Below are 18,640 nucleotides of genomic sequence, written 5' to 3'. Positions count from 1 at the left end.
AAAGTTACAAGGCCTCATATCAGAGTTTTCCACAACATCAACTCTCTTCCTAGATAATCACGGTATAAACAAGGAATGGAGCAAGACTCTTCCCACTACGTAAGCTCACCCACCCCGGGAGCAAATCCCAGACACCACGAGTTCATTTCAGCACAAGGCAGCAGCTGAAGAAAGGCAGTCCTCTCCAGCGCCGCGCCAGCCCTGCCCCACAGACTGCTGCCACCGCTGCTGGAAGACTCCAAGTCCCCATCCGCTCCAGCTCTGCCTAGCTTCTGGAGGCTGTGGCCATCACAAACATGACTGAAGGCATTATAAAAAGCGGTGACGTTCAACACAACAAAACCAGGGGGAGGAGGGAGCAGGGATTATGCATATTCCTAATTCTCTTTGGGCACACCTGCTGCCATCAGTGACGAACTTTTTTTCTGGGAAGAGCTGCGACCGGTGGAACGCTTAGCATGTGAACACTAACCTAATTCCTGTTGGAAATAAACCAATTTCCACTCTCCTTTACTAGAGTATTTCAAACTAATAATAAAATCTCCACTGTAGCATGGCAGACCAGCAGCTCTCGGGTAGCAGGCTGGAATTTTAAGTCTTAATGCTGCAATATCAGCTGTAAAGAATTCTACATAAATATGACTTCTGAAAATAAAAAGCCTTTTTCCTTCCTGAAAACCATGTATGCCCAAGAGTTTAGAAGAAAAGGAAATGGGGTCCAGCCTCCCACTGCTGTCACTAATGAGGATCTTTCTGAAACAATTTAACTACGCTCATCCGGTGCAACCTACATAAAAATGTTGCGCTTGCATTATTCAGTTTGGCCATGTGTTACCTTTCAACAGGGGCCACCACAAGAACCCTTGTAACTGCTTCTAAAACAACTGAGGAATGTGAGGAGAGGTGAAGTGGGATGAGCAGTGAGAACAGAGTTAAATCCTGAACCACTGTAAAATTCCACCAGCCCCACATGGTGAATTCCAGCAAGCACCAGACCTAGTCAAGAAAATTCTGGCTTCCCTCTCATTACAGAGCTCTGGATTATAGTCTCTAACACAACAGTAGAGCTACTTTAATTAATTTGTGCACATTTATCAGATCTTTAATTACTTAATTTCACACTGAAATATACAGAAAGTTGGTGTCTCGTGTCCTTCTTTATCCAAATTTTTACCTTTAATAGATCATACTATTCAATAATAAACAGTAATCAAAATTAACGATTATAAAGTGTTTTTCAGAAAAATTAAAGCAATGCTAAACAAGTCCGTACCTAAATGTAAATACAAAGAAAAAAGCACCCAAAAAGCACCCACTGAAATGTACACATAGTCTTTGCGATAAGGATTACGCAGAGTTTCTGAGTACCTTAGCTCAGCCATTGCTGCTGATTGCTCCTGAAGAACGAGTTCCCCTTCTACATTTTATTTATTCGTGTACACACATGCACGCACACACACACCCGCACACAAAAGCACTGCATAGTTATGACCCATGTGAAAGAAAACACATTCTCTGTATTGTCAGCACTCCATTGTAATGCACTCTACCCTCTCTGAATGCAACGTTCAGCTTCAGCTTACCACCCCGACAAATAAAGGAAAGCACTTTATGAAACCAATTTAATTGGGAGGTGACAGAAAACATACAGCCATTTTCTTTAGCCTTATCACTGAATTGGCTTCAGCTCCAATCTCTGCCAAATCCCACTCAACAGAAGAAATTAACCAGGTCAGTGGAACAGGTGCTGCACGGTGTCTGTCAAGGGGCTGGCATCCCCACAATTACTTGCACACAATGAAGCAGTAATCTTTACAGATCATCTCTCCCTAGAAGCATATTGGGGACGGGAGGAGAGGAGAAGGGTGGAAGGGAGGGAGGGACGGGGAAGAAAAAAAAAAGAAGGCAAGAAAGGAAAATGAATGTGTAGCTGCCTCGCAGCTCAGCAGATGTCTGTGCGTGATGTACGAGGCTAGGATAAGCTGTTGTAGCCCGCTGCCAAAGTGTAGTAAGTGATTAAAGCCTCCACCAGGCTAAGCACCATATTTAGAGTCTATGGGGTTTCGAAAGTTGCACCCATTCCTTGCTGTGCTGCCAGATGTTGTTGGCTGGTCCTGCTCCTATTCAGCGCGAGCGGGAGGCAGCAGTCGGTACAGCAAGGAATGCAATCTGGAATGTTTCCGGAGGTGCCGCACATTAAACCAGTGTCACCCATCCTTCACCTCTCCCGAATGCTGAAACAACTCCAATTTGCTGCCACTTCCCTCTTGGGAAATGGCCAAGACACAGTTGTGCCTGGCAGAGCCATTTGTTTTACTCAGGTGATTCTCTTCCCTCAATGACCTCTATTAGTTTAAGTTTTAATTTAGATTAACCCCAGCACCCCAATTAACCAGTGAGGGGAAAAGCTAAGCTGTGACTAGTCATAATTCTGAAGTGAGGATTTATCGAAGTTAAAGTTATTAAAAAGGAAGATGGACCATTCATCTATTGCTATTTTTCTTTAAAAAATTTAACATTTCATGGCCAATAAGCACAGGTCCAAAGACTGCCAATCACAGCTATTTCTCCTTGACCACTTCACTGTTTTATTATACTTCCATAATTAGTTCTGTGTTCTTATGGTCCACTTGAACCTCAAAGCTGGGCTTCAGGTCCACTTGGCCCCCACCTTCTAGGTCAGTATTATCCCTCTGCGTAACAGATTTGGTCTCTTCAGCCCCTGCTGCCAACACCACACACTCTCCAACCTCCATTTTAAAGCCTATGCAGATGAAGCCAACACCTTCGCTCACCTCTCTCGAACGCTGCTCGATTCACTGCGATACTGGCAGAGGTGTTTCACAAGAAGCGCACAGATGTGGAGAACAGCTAGCGTGGAATATCTTCCAGGCCCTGAGGCAGTCTGCCCTGAGTAGGTCCCTCGCAAACATGAAACGCTCAACAGGTTTTTAGAATTGTCATTCCACACCAACTGAGGTCTACTGCAAAATGTTCTCGCACTTCAACAACAGTAGTAGTTGGAAGTGTGCTGAAAACTTTCTTGGAGGGGAAAAAAAGGCTGCATTGAATTTCCTTGCATTTCCTACCCATAAAACACAGACAAGAACCACCAACTTGACGTGTCATTTTGTTCTTCTTTAGTCCTGGCTCTGAACACGAAATCCCAAATTTTGAAAGTATTTGCATGTTCCTGGTTAGATCAGTTATCAGAGCACAGCCACATAGCAACAGCTCTTTTCCACCGCCTAAACACTTTGCTAGCCACTTTAATAACTATTCAGATCAGAAATTTCTGCCTTTCTAAGGACATAATTGTATTTGTTTAGACCTGAAGTTAAAATGTTCCGTAGATCATCAGAGCAAAGCTAGTTTTTCATGCACTGGGGTACGACTTACAGTGAATCATACTCCTCAGCATATGGCAATTTCAGTATTTTATACAGCTGGCACTGTCATTTATTAAATAAATTACAAACACAAGGTTTCCCTAAGCTTCAGCCTCCACACGCTTGGTGCAGATTGCTCATTTCTAAGAACTCTGCAAATAAAAAGAATAGCTGGCCCCAGTCCAACCTGGCACAACTCCAAGAAAAGTGCTACAGAAGCCCTGCAGTTTTTTTTCATCCTGTAGGTAGATGAGATGATTTAGGTCGAGATGAGAGTAACTGAGGTGCTTTTGAGAATCTACTCGAATCATTTTTCATAACTGGACTCTACCCACAGAAAAACGGTCACCTTTGGAGAATTCAGTGATTTTTTTCCTTGTGTAGCAATGCTCACCAGTGAGAGCTACAGACACGGGCCTTATCCTGCAGCCCTGACTCACTTGAGCACAGCAGTTCCAGTAATGGCTCTAAGTTTACATCCACAACACAAGTTTGCTTGCTCACACAGCCCTACGTTGAAAGTGGAGAGTGAAATCCTTGGAGGAATCCCCAGAGACTTCAGATGTTATGACAGATGACTGAGCTTCACTGATCAGAGAAATGCAGACCACAGAACTGACTGCATTAGTTTGGTAAATGTTAAAAAGTGGAGCCATAACACCAACGGGGATTTACGGTCACTTACCTGGTGGTAGAAGTCATCATCATCAAATATTTCCTCATCTATGTCCTTCAGGTGCCTGTTGGAATCAGTCTGAGGAAGGACTTCCTAGAAGCACAAAGGAAATACTGAAGGCTCGTAGATGCATGTTTCTGTCCCCAGCTCTGATGAGTTCATGTGTAGCAGCTTGAAGATCCAAAAAAATGGAGAAAAGCTCCCACCATAACAAGCTTTTAAGGACTAGGAATACATTTAAAGCCAAGGCAGAAACGCTGCCAATGTCAAAATAGATTTATGATACCTTTACTGGGAAATAAATAGGACTATACAAAGTCTTTCTGGCAAAATACTACAGATATTTTTAATGTAATGGCAAAAATATATCTTGCAAGTGCAGTAATTCTACATGATCTCTCAGAATCGAGTATTTATTCATTCTTAAATACTAAATTAATAACAGACATACTACTACCATACTCCGTAGGTTACATGCAGTATGATTTTCTGGGTTAAAGACTCTAAACTCCAGAGTAAAAACAAAGTTTTGCAGTTGCTGCCTCAAGAAGCTGATTTAGTGACCATCAGTTCCTACAGCACAATCACAGAACAAACACTGTTTTCCCCTGTCAGGAGCTGGCACAGGAGATAATGCAAACGCCATAAAAATGGAATTGAAATGTCTACATCTTTTTGTTAGCCATTACATTACACGAATCAACACTCAGATAGGTCCTCCATAAATCTCTCCCAAACAAGAAAATTACCTGCTAAAGGCTCGAGCTAATTGTTTTGCAGAGTTTCACTGCTTCCACAGGACGAGTTACATAAACAAAATACCCTTACCGAATTTTCAGGCAAAGATTCAGGGACCGGATGAGATTCCTGTTCCTTCTTTCCCAGCACTTTATACACTGATCGCTTGGTCTGTGTCCGCCGTAGTAATCTCTCTTTGTCCATCATAATATGATCAATCTGAGTCAAGATTGAACGCTCAAAGGCACCGAAACCCTGCAACAACATTAACTAGTGTCAGATAATGCAGAAAGCTTTTCCTCAAGGCAGCAGTGTTCCTCTATCTTTCCATGTCAGTGGATAAGCAGAGAGCATTCCAAGAGGAGGGGGTTTGGGCTTTGTTGCAGGATTTTTGCTAGCATTTTTTTATTTGTCTCTCTCTCTCCTTCCCTTCCCAACCCGAGGCAATCCGAGGCCTGGCTTAATAAAATGCTTTTGTTGTTCTGGTTCAGATGAACTTCTCGATGATTAATATTAACTCGCAGACGCTAGGAGACCCGGGATATTAGGGTGAAATGATTACCCATTGTATTAAAGTATACGCTTTGTGGAGGAGGAGGGCCACAGAAACCCCTACTAGTTCTGTGGTAGAACACCAGCAGCTTGCTGACCAGTAACACGGCATTTTCAAAGAGCTTTCTTGCTGCTAGAGACCAGCGAAGCTGAGATGGAAGAAAACCAATACTACACGAAAGAACAGTAAAAAACTTTGGGAAACCATTTGCCCCTGAGATAAAATTTTCCTGCCCATCCCCTCAAAACAAATCTTTGAAATCTGAAGGCTAAGATTCTTTCCAAACTCCACTGAGGTTGGGGAAAAGAATGTACCTGTGTATTTAATTCTTACTGCTGTAACACTTGGCCTAGCTTGGAATATCCGTAAGAGAAGACTTCCGAATTAACTGCCGTGCCACACCCCTCTGCTAATGGCAAGCACGTCAGCACACACAGAGACTTGCCTTGCCCATTTTGCCAGATGCCAACTTGGTCTTCTCGTGCCACTTCTGCAGGACGCTGTTCCGATACGTCCTGAAGTCAGCATACTTCTTGGCGAGGAAGTCCGGGTAGTCCTCCATCGCCAGCTTTCGCTTGGGGAGGCGCCTCCTCTTCTCCTGAGCTTCCACCACTCGCTCTTCATCACTACTGCTGGGAATTTCATCATCGCTAGAAGAAAACACACAAAATAAACACCCTGTGTAAAGCAACGTCTGAATTCTTAACAGCCCCTCCACTACAACTCACAGTCATTCCACTCCGTGGTGATACTTATGGGGAAGAGGCACGGCGTAGCCCCTTCTCCACTGTCAGAGACAACAAAACAGGCTAGGGAATGTAAATGTCCAGCATGTCGGTCACCCAGATACAACAGCAGTGGAGAGAACAGCAGAGAAAGCTATGAGGAGTCAAGAAAGTTGTGCATTTTCCTGCTTAGCTGGACAGCAAATGATTCAGAAAGGTCTTGTCTTGTTTTGTATTCACCTCTCAGGTTTTGATCGTCTTCCATCCACCAGGTGCCTCGTGCCTGGGTACTGATAAAGCAGCTCATCCTGAAGGTCCACTAGTACTCCCAGCAACGCCTCCACAGCTTTACAGCCTGCAGAACAAGAGACACACGTGAGGATTTTCCACAGATCCGTGCTTTTGGTGAAGACCTAGCTTCTTCAGCTCAAATCTGAATTTCTGCCACAGCTATTGTGCGTCCAATTACACGTTTTTCTCTAAGCAGTTAGAGTTGTGAGTTTAACTTCAAGCTGATTTATAACTGTTAACGTCAAACAATACCACACTAAGAAAGAGCACTTCTTTTCTGAAAAGACAGGGAGGAAGGGAGGGAGGGAGGACTGCCTTCTAAACTTCTGCCTGGCTGCACAGCGGGAGTACACTGATCTAATGTTTCATTGACAAACATTCAGCCTGCAGAGCCTAAAGGATTAACACATTGAAGAAACACAGTAACGTGTGCAGAAGGGCTTCACGGCACACACAACAACCTTTTTGCTGACTAACTCGTTTCTGTCCTGTGTTTTGTGATAGATGCCAGCTCCAGTCAAATATTATGACACAGCACAAGGGAAAATGTATATACGCACATCCCGTCTAGGCTTGACCTCTCCCTTTTCTTTCTTGTACATCACGTGAGTGCTATAGGGAGCAGAAGGAGGGAGAGCAAGAAGAAAAAATGAACTCCTGCAGGGCTGTGACTATTGCTGGTTTCTGTGCCGCTGTGCTCACCACGCAGGAGGTATAAAAATTAGATTGTAAGTAAAATTTAACGTAGCAAGATCTGATCTACGAGGCAAACTTAAACGATGGCCTGGCAAGTTTAATGAGAGGATTCCGATCAGAAAAGCAGAAACGCAGGCCACAAATCCTGACGGTAGCTCTGGTGTTGCCTACCCGAAGGCTCTCATAGCTGGCAATTTTGCTGTATCTGTGCGGACGCAGAGCAAACAATCTCTGCTCAACGATCTCATGTTCTCCGCGGACACGCAGTGAGCCGACTGTAGGGAAGGGTTAACAGCACACCGCTGCAGCATCTGTTCTGCAAAAACAGTTCTTTTGCGGCAACCAACAAGCCTCCCTGCAGAACGCTGATATAAAACAAGTGTTTGTCCAGGCCTGCACCAACTCTCTGCACATTGCCACCTGCCAGTCACAGGGTCAGCTCCTACAGGTAAAAACACTTAGCACTCTTCTATCCAAAAACCTAAACCGAACCTCACAGATTAATTTCTATTTACCTGACGTGGGTGAATTGCCTTTTCTGTACGTTTTTGTACCTTTTTTTTACAGAGAGGCACCACTGAAAGGGGGAGGAATGCACCGCTTGGAGGACTGCAGCCCACAGCACTTTGGGCTCTGTTTTCTCGCAGGATGTGCTCGCACAGGCTTGGCTTCCCTCCCCAGGCACCCAGACAGTCCCCACGGGGACACAGTACCGCTGGTGACAGCACGAGGCCTTGTCTGGAGCACAGGAGGAGCCCTGCAGGGCTGGGGGGACGCGCCCCAGAGCTTCCTGGCAGCTCCTCTGCCAGTTCCTACGCTGAGGTGATGCCACTGGGGTCGTTCTGCTCAGCTCCCAAACCTGCTTCTTGCTTTGTAGCCAGCATAACGGGATGGAGGGAACCTTGCACCACCTGATTTTGGTATTTTGTTTTTTTTTACTGGAGGACACAGAGATCATGGGTAGAATGAACAGCAAATCTTCATCAGCCACACGTAGACGGTGCAAGAAGAAATCAGCGCAGACATTCGGAGGTCTCAATCTCTCTTATGTTACCACTGTGATATTGCCTAGTTGTCACCGTCCTCAGATAAATCACTGCCTGGCCTCCGTAACAGGACTGTCAAGGAGAAGACGCTCTCAGATTTTTGTTGCAGATCAGCAGCTGGACTCAGCCTCCCGCGGCCCACGGTTCCTCACAGATATGTTCCAACAGCTCTTCTCTGTAACCCGTTAAGAGATTAGGTTTGCTGTACTTGTAAAACAGCTGTGTGCTAGCATCAAAACAATTCTACGAGACAGACAAAAGCCCTTAAAACTGCATTTGCTGTACGTGTCTGAGCTACAGCATCATTTGCAGAGAGAAGTGCCCCCACCCCACCCTGACTGCACAGCTTACAGCAGCAAAAATCTTTCCGACTGCCTGCGACACAGCTAAACGTCCCCAGAGCTTCCCAAACTGTTTATTTTCTACCCGCTGCCTACCCTCCAGCAGCAGCGCTAATGCACCCCAGGCGGCTTTGATCCTGTCAATTACAACTGGAGTAGCACTCCAGCTCTTCTGGGGTGTATCAGGGCCACGGCAAGCAGGCAAGGAATAAAGACAGGCTCAAGCTCCCCCGGGCTCTGAGATACGGACCCCGACAGAAGTGGGGATGGGAAGCAATTTTATTTGGAGTGAAGGGGATGGAGAGGGCAGGGAAGACAACGGCCATGTGTCTAACCAGGTGGGGGGGCTAATTATTGCAGACAGTGGCTTCATCATGAGCCTCTTACAGCTGGGTAATTTCCTGCTTTCAATTCTTGGGTATTTAACAGCGCTACCGGATGGCATTCTCGCCGTTACTGTTGGGTGCTTAAGTGTGCTGGAAACCCAACGTCAGAAGCCAAGTGTCGCCCTCCCTGCCTTCCTCCCCTCCAGCCCAGCCCTACCCATTTCGCAGTTAATTCCTGAAGGGACTCTCTTTGCTTCCCAGTCTCCTCGCCGTCTCTTCCCTCTAATGCCCTCATCTGCTTTTACACCGCCTGCGCTGGGGAAAAGACCGAACCCACTTGTGAACGAAGGCAGCGTAAAAGCGAACTGTTTCATAGCTGCGCGCTGTCATTTTGAAGGAAAGCCAGGCACTAACCCTCCTGCTCTCCTCCTCCCTCCAGCACATAATTTTTTTTAATGCTGCTCCTCGTCTGAAACAGACAATTAAACAGAAAAGTCACAAACACGGAGCTGTCGAGCACACCGGTGCGTTAAGGCAGCCACCCAGCAGTCCTCCCGTGCGAGAGCCACCAGGCTGCTGCCTCCCGCTCCGCTCGCAGAACAAAGCCCACAGCACCTCGGCACGCCTCACACCTTTACCATCCATCCTTAGGAGGGTCCAGAAACCGTCAGTGGGACAAACCTCAAACCCCCTCCCTTTCCAGGAGTTACTGCGGCACGTCCGTCTGTGTTTCTGAGGACAGGCGGCTCGGCACTCCCCTAAAAGCAAAAGCAGCTGGATGCCTTTATGGCGTTCCAGCGCGAGAAACTAAGATCCCCCCGCCAATTCCTATTCCATGCACAGAGAGGCCACCTGGCCCCAGGACAACATGCCCCCCTCCTTCCATGAAACCTTTCCTAAAACTGCCCGTTGGGCAAGGAGGAGGGGTGCTGAGCGGATCCACCTGCAGGCTGCTACCAGAACACAGCACACACGGCTTGGCTGTAACTTCCAGAGAGGCTGTGGCAAGACGCTCACTTGTAGGAGTCACTTTGAAGAGTCCACGGGAGCCCCTTCATTTTGTGTAGAGGAGTGAAAAAGTTGTTCCCGATCCAGCAGACAGCATATCAATCCAGCAAGGAAGCTGGGAGCCGGTCTCAGTAAATCAAAGTGTGCCTTTCTGTTAATACTCCCTCACACGTTCTCATTTTATACATCCCCTCACCCAGTCACAAAGCAGCCCTGGAGTATTTAGCTCCATTCAGGGATAGCACTGCCATGTATCAAAGTGTCAGGAGACCCACCAGAGATGAAATCTGTCCTACTGCTCTCAAACCACAACAATCGATTTTGTCAACGCCAGTGGTTACAGACAAACCTGCTCTGCTGCTGGCACCCCCCTGGTATGGGGCTGGCTGCAGGGATCCGGCCCCACCACGCGCACACGGAGGGCACCTGCGCAGCCGCCGAAACCCCAGCACCGGGGACTTGTGACCGTGACGGCCTCCGGACCCTCCCGTCGCTGTAAATCCGGCCCTTCTACAGCAAGGCAGCTTCCTGTGCAGAAAAACACCGGCGCTCTTTTCCATGACCTCTAAAAATGGGGTCTCATTTCATCTTGCCAAGCAGCTGCGGAGAGCAGCAGCTGGCGGGGAGCAGCGGGGAGCGGCCTCACGCAGAGAGGCTTCGAGTCACTGGAAAAAAGCAGGTGCCTCGAGGGCACGTTTTCAAAGGTATTCACAGAGAGCCCACCAGTGGGATTCCCAAAAGTGCTCCACCGGGCAAGCTCCTCCCTGCCCGGCTGCGTGCATCCATCCGGCAGCCAGGGATGGAATCCCGAAAATTGGGGCAAAACTCGCAGGGTTTCATTCCACTGAGTGCAGGAGGAGAAGCGCTGGGAAAGGCAGCTGGGAACAAACGGCATTTGGAAGCTCACGGGTAAAAGAGAGCCCTGAGCCAGAGAAACAGTGCTTTTTTTGAGGTCTACCCTCCCCAACCCAAAGGGAAGGGTGGGAAACACTGCCTTTGGTGACGACGCCACAGCCGCGCCGAAGAACCAGGCACTGGAAGAACTGGGCACTGCTCACCGGGCCTCCTGTTTCTGCACACCAGTACGGGGTGCTGGGGCCCCGCTGTGCCAATACCCCCACAGACCAGCGCCAAGCACCGCCCGCACAGGACACCGCTGAAATTCGGAGCCCGCACCAAAGCTGGAAATTAACTACTTCTTCCCCTCAATTAAACCCGAGGATCTGGCATCACAGGAATATTGTCGGCACACGAGCTTTTAATTTTCCACGCACCTCCTCAGGCTGTAGGAAGGACCCAAAGGCTGGACCACGGCTGGCAGAGCAAAGCCGAGCCGCCCCGTACCGCGGAGCTCCCCCGCCGGAGGTGACCGCGTCCCCGCCGCCCAGCACGCGCGGTGCCGGCACGCTGCCACGTTACGCAAACGTAAACGAGGAGGCGAAGCCAACCTGCTTTATTTTAATAGCTGCACGTAATGAAAAGTATCGTTAGCGGGTACACGCGTTCATCCCGACGCTCAGATGAAGAGGGGGAATTCTCCTTGCTTTCCGACGACCCGGGGACAGGAGTTAAACTACAGGTCAGAATGGCACTCGATACGCTGGCCTGAGAACAATACTTCTCATTCAAATCCACAAGCCAGCCACTTGCACTAGTCATCCCCAGCAATTAATCCCCCAAGAAACACGTTTGATTAAATCTTTTCAAGCAAATCCTTTGCTTTGCTTTTGTTAGTTCACTTCTTGTCAACATCTATTAAAATATGCCTTTAATTCTCCCACAATCTTAAAAAACACCGATTCCACTGTCTTCAACTTTAATCAACTGTATGGCCGGCATTTTTCATTTCATAATAATGTGCTGTTTGGAATTCAAGAGGCAGGCTCAACATCAATCATTCGGCAAGAATTTTTCCACTGCAATAAATATGCAAATGAGGAAAGCCAGTCAGTCGTATTTCAGGCCCGACTTGCTAGTGTTTTAAAAAAGACACAAATTTATTAATTGCCGTTGGCCAGCGGAATCCTATTACTTTGGGCATTGATTACAAAGCTGTGTGAGTGATTATTGTGCAACTCGCAGGCTATCCAGGCATGAGGAAAAATTATTAAAGCAAGGCAGAGATTATCAACTCAGAATAACAATAAGCCTTAACATTTTAGGCCTCTAACTTCTTCAACAAAGAATTACACCAGAGCTCCACTGTATCATAATTCTGAAGTCTGTCAGTAGTACTTTTGGAGCTGGCTCTGTATTCCCACCAGCACAGCAGTGTCGGTAGCCTGGAAGAGGTGGGGGGAATCCTAGAAGTACCGCACCCCCGAGCACGGGGCTCTGGACGACAGCCGTGCTGGTATTCCCACCCCAGAACCCACTGCCAGGGACCACCGTGGACCAGCAGGACTTTCGCTGCCAGCAGGCAGTCCTCAGACTTGCACCCTCGTGTGCCTCGGTGCCCCAGAAGCACGATGCACAAAGTACAAAGCTCCCGATAAGCCTAAGAGACAGGAGCTACGGGGCCAGCCTAGGCGGAATCGTAGGCTAGCTCCTGTGGCAGCGGAGCGCTACCGGATTGTTTCAAAGGCGACGTTGATACGCGTACGCTTCTCATCGACTTGAGCTGAAGCCGAGCACAAAGCACTTGTAAATCTGTCCAGGTTGTTTTGGGAAATAATGGGAGTACCTCTCCCTTCACCCTTCCCAAAACACCGAGTCCCTGGCTTCTTATCAGCAGACGGTAGGAAAAAGGCCGGCTTTTCTGCTGATTGCGATAAAAAGGTCTGCTCCACACCAAAGGCCCAATTTGCTGCTTCCATTGGAATGCAAATGATGCAAAAGTTTCTGCAGAGGGGAAAATTTTATTCCTTCAGCACAAAGGAGCCAATCCTGCACACTGCTTTCACAGACTCCCAGAGCTGCAGAAGGTACTCAATTGCTCCCTTTCACTCCAATATGACTGCATTTGACAGTAAGAACAACAGGATCAGACACAGATGAGTTTGCTAAAAGTAAAGAAAATAACTAGATGCTACAACGGAAGAAAAGGCCTGCTATTCAAGGATTTTATTAGCAGTGGCTGGGGGAGGGGGAGAGCTGGGAAAGCAGAGACAGAAACCCCTCCACGAAGTTCATGCTCTACTGCCTCGCCTCAACCGTCATCTTTTGCTATCAGCCCAAAGGAGGGAGGGACGGGGCGTGCAGAAATGAGATTTATAAAAACTGATGTTTTACATTACTGTAAACGTAAAGAGGCTGACACCACGCATTCCAGTCTCTGCCACGCAGGAGTCCCCAAGTACACATGCAAGAACGAGAACGGAAGAGGAAACGTGAAATTTCAGTTATCTAGATATTAAGGCCAGAAGGGAACATTAGCCCATCCAGAGCGACCTCCCCACACAACACCGGGCCATTAATTACATTTATCATGACAAGCAGGGAGGTTCCATCTCAAGGTAACCAATTGCCCATTAATTCGAGTTAGCTGACATTTGCACATGCTCGTCCGGACGCTTCGCAAGCCTTTGTTTCCCTGCACCTTGTTTGTGCAGTACACAGACCAACATGCACAAGTATTTAGCTGAACTCAATTTAATTAGCTATTAATTATCTTGAGAAACTCAAGTGTAGGCAAACCCATTTGATGTTCTTGAAGTGTGGTGTAATCCCATGGTCTGGAGTTCGGGTGTATCAGGCCAACACCTACGTACTTTCCTACCAGTTCTTGCACGAGAATTTAAGACAGCTTTAAGATAAACGCTAACAGTGTCCAACACATACGGCTACGGAGATAACCTATAAACGGGAGCATTTCAATTTTAGCCCATCTATACAAGGGAAGCGCACAAATTCTGCTCAAAAAGACCAAACACCACAGGCTAACAGCCTTGACAATCAGCGGAGAAGGGCAAGCGTTTCTTCCTCTGGAAAAAGCCCCAAACTCCACATTCAATAAATAGCCTGTGCTTCTCCGCTACCTCCCACACAGAATTGCCAAATGATTCACAGACAGTAAGGACAGGCCATAAAATACTTTTCTGGTATCTTGCACAGCCCAGATTTTGCACTGGGACTGCCATGGACAACACCTCACCCCCCACTGCCCAACTGAGCCCTACAAGTGCGATCTGCGCCTTTGTCTAAAGTTTTGCACTTCGTATCTCTTCCCTCTTTCTTCTTGCCACACATGCAGAATGCAAAAGCTCTCCAAAGCATGGGATCATCACAACAGAAAGTAAAAAAACCAGCCTGATTCATTCATTTATTTTGGTTGAGAGTAAAGTCTTCATTAACGTCAACAGGCTTTGGCTCAGTCCCACAAAGAGCTGAATAGATTCTTCATTAGATCAGAGAGGAAAGGTGAAATTTGGGGACACCTGCATCCACGTCCATTTAAATCAAATTCAACCCTGCATGAATTGACAAGCACGATGCTTTTGTATTCATAAAATGTCTAGCCTAATACAATTCAATTAAAATGAACTACCAGTTTTAAGTGGGCTAGATCTGATCATGATAATTTACACTCGGGCTTGAAACCCAGTTCTGCTCTCACACATTTGTGCAGGCTCCCCATAAAAATCTTCAAAGCAAGAATATATTTAAGTCCACGATCTTGCCTAGCACCAATGAATCCTGTAACTGCTCTGTGCCTCTGGAAACTGCATAATCTGTGTGCGCCTCAGTTCCTCCCCACACCCCAGTGACACCTACCCTGCCCCGTGGTTCGGCGTTATCCTCTCCAGATGTCCACATGGCTGCATCTCACTGTTAGAAGCAATCCACGAATTGAGACGATAACGAAATTATGACAAAATTATTGGCAGCTGATTCCTACAGGCTTCTCCGAAAAATCCCAAGCCTACATCGATAAAGCACATTTCACACGATGCCCTGTCTCTAACTAGACATGAAAATGACATCCAACGGCAGCAGGGGAGCAGGGAAGATGGGGGAGCCCCCCAGAGCACGCAGCACAGCTGGAGAGGAGGACGTTCCGTCAAACACGGCCTCTCCTACAGGACGTGGACCAGGTTCTCCGGGATCTAAAGCAGACTTGATCTTATTCTAAGTTAGCCAATGCTTAGTCAGCTTCTTGGACATGACTTACATGGATGCTGTAGAGAATACACACATGTACGTGTAAATATATTTTAAAAAAAGATAAGAATCGGAGTAATAGAATAGAGCAAATATCCTCCATTAAAAACACTGAGAACATAAAAAAATACCACCAGATAAACTAAACAGATAGCAAACAGAATCTCTCCTTCTGTTTTGAGTCCCTTTTCAGCATTTTGAAGCGTTTGGACTGGACCGCACTGCTTGGAACCAGAAGCCAGCTTCTCCTTCATTTCCCAGAAGGTGCCAAACACCCAGCTCCTTACAGGCGAGTCCTGCAAAATTTTGTAAGTGCACCTCTTAGCTCCACTTTTGAATAAAATGTAATTAAATAGCAACCGTTGGCTCGCAGCCCCTGATACATATACTGCCTTCAGGGAATGACAAATCAATGTGTAACGTAGGTTCTCCAGCAACTGGCTCCACTTGCAGAAACTGGCTGCAGGAAGGGGATGGAGAGCGAGCTGCTTCCTGCAAACTTCACGTGGAGTTCACACTCATCTCCCTTCTCTCAGCTTTCCGTGTCTTCCTTCTGAACAAAGTTTCTTCACAGCACAGCGATTAAAGCACATACTGAATACCTTAAAATGCACACATGCTCCAATACTGTGCAGTCCGAAATCAGTACGGACAAAGACGGGCAGGGCTCGGAACCACTGGTCAGGCAGCAACTCCCATTTCCCATTTCGAGGTTTAACTGCATCCCTAGAGTGGTCACAAAGAAACACATCATCCACACCTGCGCCAGCCGCCAGGACTACTTGCGCAGTACAAAAAGGAGCGGTCTCCACCCGGAGATTTCACTTCCCCGTGAGGCAAAACGCACCATGCCACTGCCCCCCTGCAGGGCGCAGGCAGCTGGGGAGTGAGGGAGGCCTCCTCGTGCTCTGCAGCACTGCTGTCAGTCAGCTGCGCTAAGGGCGGCACCGTCAGCACTCCGTCTCCTGCGCAAGCTCTCCTCTGCGTGCGACCGAGCCACACAGCCCTTCTGGAGGGACTTTGAAGGGTGCTATGCAAATGCTGTAAGGTGGGGGCAACAAGGTTTTCTTCTAGCTTATGCACCATCCTTACACACAAGGAACAGTGGAATTGCACCCTGTGCACGGACGCAGTGCCACTAGCTCCTGGTCACACAAAATGTCCCTGGATGAACAACCCAGAGGAACGTCACAGCCATCAGGAACAGAAGGTACACAGCGGACCGAGAGTACAACTTAGAGCCCAACGTCGCTGTGAGTTGGGAAAAGGTACACAATTTTCAGCAAAATTTTAAGAGCTGTACACAGTTTTTTAACTGTGCAGCAGACAAGGCGCTGCACTGAAAAGTTGAGGCCGCTGCCAGGCAGAGCTGCAGCTCCGCGAACACATTAATAACGCAAGCAGGTTTGGGGATAATGGCCTGGCAAGCACGCGGAGCATTTCATTTGATTTTTTTATCTGATTCACTTTATTCAGGTTTATTTTCTTATTGATCACAAACCTTTGCATAACTTCTCCACAGCTCTACAAAGTGTAAATAACAGTTAATATTTGTTGTCACCGCCTTTGTTCCTCTCATGAGCAAATTCATTCTTACAGACTCTGCCGGTCTACCTTTTACCACACCTGGTGGTTTTTTCCATTTCTTCAAAATGATTCATCTTGAGCTTACACTGGAGAAACCTGGGACTCCAGGATTTCCTCTTAGACCACTGAGAGACAAGTCAAAGACAAAAAAAAATAATTCAACTGGTAGTTTGCATTTCAGGGACCTGTTTAACTCTTGGGAAGTGAAAGGACATACATATGAAAAAACAGACAACTACTTATCACTTCAAAGCCTGGCCGTGTCCATCAGCACCTTGCCTTCTGCAAGACTCGCGGGGGTTTCTGTATGCTTTTATTCACTCACCCCTCCAACTAAAACTGAAAATAACACATTATTCCCATTTCTTTTTTATTTTTGTGAAGCTAAAGTATCACTGTCAAACTACTACCCACTGAAACAGCCCCAGCCAAGTGTTTTTAACTGTAACTGTAGAGAGACAGCAATTAAAGTAGCTAGAACAGAGCTACACGGCCCTTTTCGGAATCCCCGCTATCCAGGGCATACACAACAGCTTCCAGCCTTTGTTGGAGAGAGATCATTTCTTAAAGCTGCGGCTGTCCCCCCTCCCCTCAATTAGCTGTGTGGGTTTTTTTGTTACTGAATCAAGGTTTAACATAACAAGCCCCAGACCTAGAACTGTTTAATTCCTGACACTGGACATGGCTTCACCAACGTTGCCTCCACCCCTGCTTTGACTCTCTCTTACCCTTGAGGTAATGTTTTGTGGCATTTTCATGAGATCTACTTCTAACCTTCTTCCCCTCTGAAAACATACACAGAAATATGAATGGCAGGCATGCAATCTGTGCAGAGACGCAGCACAGAAACTTGCACCTTGCACTCTTTTTCTATGTAAATAATGCAAGGATCCTGCGGGAACATGCCAGGGATTGGAATTTTTAATTAATGGGTCTCTTTAATGTGCAAATCAGGAGCAGATTGCAAATTCTGACTTGCATTGATTATGAAAAACATTAATTGAACGTGCAAGACCCCAAACAGAGGCAACATCTCAAGCCCTGGACTAGACTAGAAGACATGGTGCAAGAGAATACAAACATATCTTGGAGAAACAGACCACGCCAGGCAGCAGCACCTCAGGAGCGTAAGCTGTGGGAGTTCACGTGTGCAGTGCATTAAAAATTTGCGCTGCATTCAGAGCGCAGCCACTGTGATTTCAGTATTAAAAGACCACTCAGACTTTCTCCATGGATGCAAAGCAGGAATAAACATGAGCTCCAAGATCACAGTTTGGTCTCCAATTTGTATGTAAAAAGAACACCGGAAAAAAAATATCTGGAATATAATTAAAGATTAAAAAAAAAGAACGAAAGAAAAAGTAAGACAGTGCAAACAAAGCAATGCTGTCTCTTTAAACAGAAATTCATCCTATATAAATTATGGCCATAAACTTTTCCTGCAGTGCAGCCTAATTAATTCTTGTTCTATACACAAAGGGAAATGCTGGGTGACAAATGGGTGTGAAGCCTGAAAGCTGCCAGGTCTGCAAAACATTTTCTACTTCAATTTATAAGCAATTTTGCAGTAAATCATCCACCAGAACCTGAGATCTCAGGAATCCAAGACTGTCCAAGGCACGTTGTATCATTTTTTATTTTTTTTTTCTACAAAAGATTACAAAAATAAATTAAACACTTGAGTTTCTGTAACCTCCAATTTCAGAATTTGGCAAACATGCACGACCTTACCATTTTGCTCAGATTTGGCTGTAAACCCGCACAGCTCACTGCTGTCTGCTCCTTTACAGCATTCTGCTCAGTCCTTTAGGGAATCTCACTGCTGCCACTAGCTGCGTGGAGAGTTGTCACAAGTGGGAGATACCAAAGAGGAAGATAGCTGGAAATCTGTTTTCCATTTCAAAACCCTCATCCTTCCTGTGAGCACGGAGTAGAAATTTCACGAGGAATGAAATAAAATGGGGTAAACTGCTGGAAGCATTCTGGGGCAGCTTTTAAAGAGATGCAAGGGACTTGTACAGGCCCTCAGAGAAAGCAGGGTGCTGAGAGCTCTCTGTGCCCCCTGGCCTTCAGCAGACTACAATTTAAACTGAGAGTCTGGATTTTTGGCACTGACTACTTTCTGTGACTTTACACGCCAAAATATTTCCTCCCGTTCAATGAA

At 46.7% G+C, this 18,640-nt stretch overlaps 1 protein-coding gene across 4 annotated transcripts in view; it reads right to left on the bottom strand.

The window, feature by feature from the left end:
* Nucleotides 1–18,640, bottom strand: part of AATF (apoptosis antagonizing transcription factor) — a 52,513-nt gene that overhangs the window by 27,538 nt on the left and 6,335 nt on the right. For all 4 annotated transcript variants that reach the window (XM_035561142.2, XM_035561141.2, XM_035561143.2 and 1 more), the window contains exons 5-8: nt 6,322–6,436; nt 5,802–6,006; nt 4,894–5,058; nt 4,075–4,158 (exon numbers count right to left, since the gene is read on the bottom strand). In XM_035561142.2, the coding sequence (XP_035417035.1) occupies nt 4,075–4,158; nt 4,894–5,058; nt 5,802–6,006; nt 6,322–6,436 (569 nt within the window). The remainder of the gene's footprint in view (nt 1–4,074; nt 4,159–4,893; nt 5,059–5,801; nt 6,007–6,321; nt 6,437–18,640) is intronic.

Source organism: Cygnus atratus, chromosome 20 (genome assembly GCF_013377495.2).
Source record: "Cygnus atratus isolate AKBS03 ecotype Queensland, Australia chromosome 20, CAtr_DNAZoo_HiC_assembly, whole genome shotgun sequence".
Lineage (NCBI taxonomy): Eukaryota > Metazoa > Chordata > Aves > Anseriformes > Anatidae > Cygnus > Cygnus atratus.
The sequence above is the reverse complement of the archived record's forward strand: the minus strand, read 5'-3'. Positions and strand labels throughout refer to the sequence as shown.